Below are 6306 nucleotides of genomic sequence, written 5' to 3' on the forward strand. Positions count from 1 at the left end.
TGTTTTGTTGACGTAATAAAACTACATAATTCTCTTGCCCATGCTGCCGTGGCTAGCAGCTACATTTGCTAACTACATTCATAGTTTTACGTATCCTTCAATGCTGGTTGATTAATCCGTTTTTCAAAGAATAGTAAACATCAAAATAAGGTTATAGTAACAAAAAAAAACGCAGTATGTAATTTTGGTCTTGCTCAAATAAGTTTGAACTCATTTAACGTTTCCCAGTGTTCTCGGCTAACGTTAGCACTATCTTTGAAGCTAGCGAACTGTACGGAAGACGAGCGGCTAACGCTTGCGCTTTATTTATCAATATTGCACATTCTCTGTTGTATTTCTGTAACTTGACGTTAAGAACAACAGGCTTTCATTAATAATTATATAACATAATAATTCAGTATTCCTTAATTATGTCTAATAGTGAATAGTTTAACAAGTCTTTGTTTACTGTTTTTATTTCATGTTTTGTATGGTTATATTGCAGTTATACTGCAATTAGCAACGATGGAATACTGTATAGTCATCACTGTTGACTGGTATAGACCGTTGTTCATTTTTGTGGTAGTTTTTTTCACCTGTTACATTAAAAAAATAATGATCTCTGAAACAGTTTTTTACTGTCTTTTCTTGTAGACCTAGCAGATTTCCAGGTCTCATTGGTGAAATGGGAGGTATGTCAGGCCATGTCTTTAATTCTGTGCAAATGTATGAACAAGCAGAGAATTCACAGCATTTAAATATTCCTGTTGTGGATGTTTCTGTTGCATGAACAGCCTTACTTTTTTGGTACCTGCAAAATTTTCTGGTTTTTTTATTTAACTTTTAAACAACATGGATTATTTAACCTGTGCTTCATGTTTTAAATTATTTTTCTCCTCTTGTTACAGATCCAGCGTTTCACAGAGATTGCCCCCTCGATTGTAAAGTTTATGTTGGAAACCTAGGAAACAATGGAAACAAGACCGAACTGGAGAGGGCGTTCGGCTACTACGGTCCTCTAAGAAGTGTTTGGGTTGCACGGAATCCACCAGGTTTTGCTTTTGTGGAGTTTGAAGATCCAAGAGATGCCTCTGATGCTGTGAGAGAACTGGACGGGAGGTATTTCATTTCCTTTTTTCTTTTTACTTCACTCCACACTCCTGTTTTTCCAGTGCACTCTCTTACTTGGCTTTTTACTCTTTAGAAACATGTGTGGCTGTCGAGCCCGTGTAGAGTTGTCTACTGGGGAAAAGCGCTCCAGGAGCCGTGGTCCTCCTCCGTCCTGGAACAGGCGTCCTCGGGATGATGTAAGGCGACGTAGTCCACCAGTCAGACGCAGGTACGAGTTTTTACCCCAATTAATTTGTTTAACTTCAATGTCCTTCAAGGAGCATGAAGTATTAGAACATGAAGTCAGTATTAATTGCCCATTTCTGTCGGCACCTTCTTAAAAATGACTCTCTGTAGGTTTAAATTTTGTTTTCTGTCTGAGTTTAGTTTTCTTTTTTCTTAATTAAACTGAACCCCGTTTCAGAGTCACCACCATGGTTCTCACCATCTGAGTCAATCAACTAGTGCTCTTTCAGCATCATGTGACTCCTGACCCCGAAAGCCCAACTCAGCTTGGCTGGTGTTGTCACATGTTCCCGGTGCGCCGTCATTCGTCAGGTTCCATCAGCCTATTTGTCCTTGAGCTTGCTGTTTCCAGCGTCCTGCTCTTCTTCCTCCACACTAACACCAGTCCACAGTGGCTCCACAGTGGCGCACAACACGCTCTCAGCCAATCGGCATCTTAGCACTTTCATTCCTCCAAAAAACAACTGTTTCAACGGGAACAGCTTTGGGCTTGTAAACCCTCCCAACCTCACAACACAACAGGCAGGGATAATCATCTCCAACTCCCTCTGCAGTCAGCCAACAAGCAGCAGCCATATCTCCCTCACCGTCAGTCTGACGTCCTTGTGTCATTTCTATCTTGTCCAAACCCCCCCCAAAAATAGTAAGTTTCTTTTATACTGCTCTTTGTAGTTTTGCTTTCTCTGAAGACTTCAGATCTGGTATTTAAATATTAATCTGTCCTGAGTAGGACTCAATATTGAGCCATCATTATTTTGATGTTTTATTGATTCATTAAGTCTTTTTTTATTTTTTTTTATCACTTCATCTGTGACATAGATCGCCAAAGAAGAGGAGCACGAGCCGCAGTCGCAGCAGGTAGGATAGAGTAGTACAATACAACGGTATTTAAATTGTGTGAATTCATCTTTGCCACATTAATAATAATAATTAATAATCATGATGATGATGATTTATTTTTTCTACTAGGTCTCCGTCTAAAGAAAAACGTAGATATCGATCTCTCTCCAGAGACAAGACTCGTAAAAACTCACGATCCTTGTCCCGGTCAAGAAGGTAAGAGTAAAGGCTTACGCTGCACCTCACAACACTAGAGCACCACACCACAGCTGTAGCCACACATGACAGACCAGTCAAAGCCGTGTTTGATCCACTAGGTGGCATCAGCTCCTACTTTGTGTGCTAATCAACAGGACTGACCAAATATTTTCATGTTAATTGTAAAAAAATATAGAATGTCAATCCAGTATCGTGAAATGAAATATCGCAATTTGTTTGTTTGTTTTTTGTATTTTAGTCGTTCCAGGTCTTTTGAGAGGAAGTAAAGAAAACTTCCGAGGGATGGTTCATCAGCTGGGTCACGCTTTGGTTCTGGACGTAGTTCTTTTTTTAAAGTCATGCTTTTCCTCCTACATTAGTCTGCTCTTGGTTAGTCTGGTGTTCTGGCAGTCTGTTTACAACAAAACTTTTTTTTTTGTTTTTTTTTACTTTGTATTATTTCAAATTGACAGTGAAGATGAAACCATTTCTTTTCTTACCTTGCATGTGCTTAAAAAAAATTGAGTGTTTTTAATTTGTCTGTTTGCTTTTTAAAAGGGCGTTATTTACCTGCTTAGGTTTCTGAGAGATGCATCTGCGTTTGGTTTCTCCTGACAAGTGCTGTAAATACTGGTGTTTTTATTTGTAAGTCATCTTAGAAGTGCTTAGACAGCTGTGATTTTTTTTTTCTGTTTTTTTTTGTTTCTGGCTTTTTGTGGGTTATTTCTTTTAAAGAATTCAGTCTTTCCTCTTTTTTTTTTTTTTGCTTGATTGTTCAAGCACTGACTACTTGCTCCGGTGTATTCAAATGTCTCCTTCAATAAATGTCTTTCCAAGGTGGAATTGTCTTTTTATTGACTTTCTTTTTTTTTTTTTTAAATGTATGCATTTATATACGTAAATGTGTAAATAATCCACAGCTACCCTGTGACCATTCAGCTCAGCTCTGATTCTTCATGTTCACACAACAAAAACAATCCCAAAGATAAACGTTTTGCTGCTGTTGCCTCGACAGGAAGTGAAGCTATGATTGCAGTGTGGAAACACCCCCACGTGTGAAATGTGTTAGTCGTTCGGCCAAGGACTATGACTTGACATTACGAAGCTGCTGGTGTGGTGAGACGACCGAAGACGAACTGGGGTGAGTGAACGAGGCAGAGCAACGACGAGAAAGTTTTAAAAACTGAAGTCAGTGTTGAGTTAACGTGGGTTTGGGCTCAAATGTTTTACGTTGTTAGAAAATCCAGGCATGAAGAACTAAACATGTGACAGTTTTGTGCTAACGAAGAGCTGAACATGTGACAGTTTTGTGCTAACGTATAACAATGTGTGCCAGTAAACGTGTCCTTGTCTCATGATTCAGGACAGAAGATTAGAAATAATGTCTGCTCAGAGATCAAAGAAACGGCTGGGCTCACGTCGCGCTGCAGTGAATCAAAATAAAACACCGGGGCCTGACGGTGCACACGCAACAGATCTGACTGATGCAGTTCAACACCGCGGTCCACAGGGGGACGATGAATTATTGAATATGACTTCTCATGCTGAGAGTTCACTTCCAGAACACCAGCATCAACTTTCACCGGAGCTCAAAGAGAACAGAAGGAAAATCGGATCAAGACGAAGAAACAAAGAGCAAAAACGAATAAAGGAAACGAAAACTGAATTAGGCAACGAACCCAGAGAGGAAGTTGATGAAACCACATGGACAGACACAGGCCTGCGACCACAACTGGAAATGTCTGAGTCTGAACAGCAGGCAGAACTGGGTGGAGAGGCAGAAACAGATCCTTTGTTTTCAAATACAGAATCTGCTGAGTTTGAGGTTCGATTCCCTGCAGCACACCGTCCAGAGCGTCCTCCAGAAGTTGAGATCCTGCAGAGTGAAAACGAAGAACCAGAGAACGAGGGCAACTCTCAACTAGACCACACTATTGTGGACGGAAACGCTGATCAGTTTGAGGAAGTTGAAGACGAGACGTGTCGTGTTAACAACCGTCGTCAAGAATGCCCTGAACCTCACAGAGAGATTTACACCACACCACACGATCAGGAAATAAATGAAGATGTGACGTTAAAAACCCAGGAGTTTTTCACTACAGAAGAGGAAGTCACTGATGACAATGATCTCAGCAACCTCAGTGGCAGCAATGAGCCTTTGAAGGCAACCGTTTCATTGACCAAAGACGAGTCATCTTCAGAGGAGAACCCCAAAGAGCAGCTCTCCCAACCTCAACACAGCACAGAACAACTAACAGTTCCCAGACCCAGTCCAGGACTGAAGCGCAGGAAACTTGGCTCCAGTCGCAGAAATAAAAGGCACCAAGAAGATTCTGCTGCAGAACGACACGACGACACTGTGGAGGAAGAGGATGGACCTGGAGCTGATCAAAGAGAAGTGACGGAACTGGGAGATGAGGAGGAGCCGCGGACGGAACCGGGGGAGCCGGTGAGGGAACGGGAGGAACCAGTGATGGAACGGGAGGAACCAGTGACGGAACCGGAAGAGGAAGTCACTGATAACAACAATCTCAGCAACCTCAGTGGCAGCAATGAGCCTTTGAAGGCAACCGTTTCATTGACCAAAGACGAGTCATCTTCAGAGGAGAACCCCAAAGAGCAGCTCTCCCAACCTCAACACAGCACAGAACAACTAACAGTTCCCAGACCCAGTCCAGGACTGAAGCGCAGGAAACTTGGCTCCAGTCGCAGAAATAAAAGGCACCAAGAAGATTCTGCTGCAGAACGACACGACGACACTGTGGAGGAAGAGGATGGACCTGGACAGATGTCGTCAGGAGGAAGGGCTGAAGGAGTGGACGGACCTGGAGCTGATCAAAGAGAAGGGACGGAACTGGAGGAACCAGTGATGGAACCGGGGGAACCAGCGACGGAACCAGAGACAGAACCGGAGGAACCAGGGACGGACCCGGGGGACCCAGTGACGGAACCAGGGACGGACCCGGGGGACCCAGTGACGGAACCGAAGAAACCACTGAGGGAACTGGAGGAACCAGTGACGAAACCGGAGGAACCAGGGACGGACCCGGGGGACCCAGTGACGGAACCAGTGACGAAACCGGAGGAACCAGGGACGGACCCGGGGGACCCAGTGACGGAACCAGAGACAGAACCGGAGGAACCAGGGACGGACCCGGGGGACCCAGTGACGGAACCAGCGACGGAACCGAAGAAACCAGTGATGGAACCGGAGGAACCAGGGACGGACCCGGGGGACCCAGTGACGGAACCAGGGACGGACCCGGGGGACCCAGTGACGGAACCAGTGACGAAACCGGAGGAACCAGTGACGAAACCGGAGGAACCAGGGACGGACCCGGGGGACCCAGTGACGGAACCAGTGACGAAACCGGAGGAACCAGGGACGGACCCGGGGGACCCAGTGACGGAACCAGGGACGGACCCGGGGGACCCAGTGACGGAACCGGAGGAACCAGGGACGGACCCGGGGGACCCAGTGACGGAACCAGGGACGGACCCGGGGGACCCAGTGACGGAACCAGCGACGGAACCGAAGAAACCAGTGATGGAACTGGGAGATGAGGATGAACCAGTGATGAAACTGGTGGAACCAGTGGCGGAACCGGAGGAACCAGGGACGGACCCGGGGGACCCAGTGACGGAACCAGTGACAGAACCGGAGGAACCAGGGACGGACCCGGGGGACCCAGTGACGGAACCAGCGACGGAACCGAAGAAACCACGGATGGAACTGGAGGAGCCAGTGATGGAACTGGGAGATGAGGATGAACCAGTGATGAAACGGGGGGAACCAGGTGACGAACCGGGAGGAACCAGTGACGGCACCAGCGACGGAACCAGAGACAGAACCGGAGGAACCAGGGACGGACCCGGGGGACCCAGTGACGGAACCAGGGACGGACCCGGGGGACCCAGTGACGGAACCGAAGA

The 6306-nt window shown here is 46.1% G+C and overlaps 2 protein-coding genes across 3 annotated transcripts in view; both read left to right on the forward strand.

Annotated features, from left to right (window-relative positions):
* Positions 1 to 462: 462 nt before the first annotated feature.
* On the forward strand, positions 463 to 4019 carry srsf3a (serine and arginine rich splicing factor 3a). 2 transcript variants are annotated; one of them, XM_008319763.3, is made up of 7 exons: positions 478 to 671; positions 888 to 1098; positions 1184 to 1318; positions 2155 to 2193; positions 2305 to 2391; positions 2633 to 3514; positions 3737 to 4019. In XM_008319763.3, exons 1-6 carry the CDS (start codon positions 665 to 667, stop codon positions 2658 to 2660), a joined length of 507 nt encoding a protein of 168 aa, XP_008317985.1. In that variant the 5' UTR covers positions 478 to 664; the 3' UTR covers positions 2661 to 3514; positions 3737 to 4019. The 2 variants fall into 2 exon arrangements, with proteins under 2 accessions (XP_024915659.1, XP_008317985.1); XM_025059891.1 differs by lacking the exons at positions 2155 to 2193; positions 2305 to 2391; positions 2633 to 3514; positions 3737 to 4019 and adding an exon at positions 1514 to 1963 and having other exon boundaries at positions 463 to 671.
* rab44 (RAB44, member RAS oncogene family) overlaps positions 3507 to 6306 on the forward strand; it is a 9666-nt gene continuing 6866 nt past the window's right edge. Inside the window, exons 1-2 of the mRNA XM_025059887.1 lie at positions 3507 to 3624; positions 3658 to 5227. Coding sequence (XP_024915655.1) covers positions 3728 to 5227 — 1500 coding nt within the window. The 5' untranslated portion in view covers positions 3507 to 3624; positions 3658 to 3727. The remainder of the gene's footprint in view (positions 3625 to 3657; positions 5228 to 6306) is intronic.

The sequence above is a fragment of the Cynoglossus semilaevis genome, chromosome 11, assembly GCF_000523025.1.
Source record: "Cynoglossus semilaevis isolate Cse_v1.0 chromosome 11, Cse_v1.0, whole genome shotgun sequence".
NCBI classification, from domain to species: Eukaryota; Metazoa; Chordata; class Actinopteri; order Pleuronectiformes; family Cynoglossidae; genus Cynoglossus; species Cynoglossus semilaevis.

What these genes read in the sequence shown, in the direction of transcription:
- srsf3a (XM_008319763.3), top strand. An exon ending in ACGAGCCGCAGTCGCAGCAG is followed by an intron (nt 2,194 to 2,304) that starts GTAGGATAGAGT and finishes TTTTTCTACTAG; the next exon opens with GTCTCCGTCTAAAGAAAAAC. An exon ending in TCCTTGTCCCGGTCAAGAAG is followed by an intron (nt 2,392 to 2,632) that starts GTAAGAGTAAAG and finishes TTTGTATTTTAG; the next exon opens with TCGTTCCAGGTCTTTTGAGA.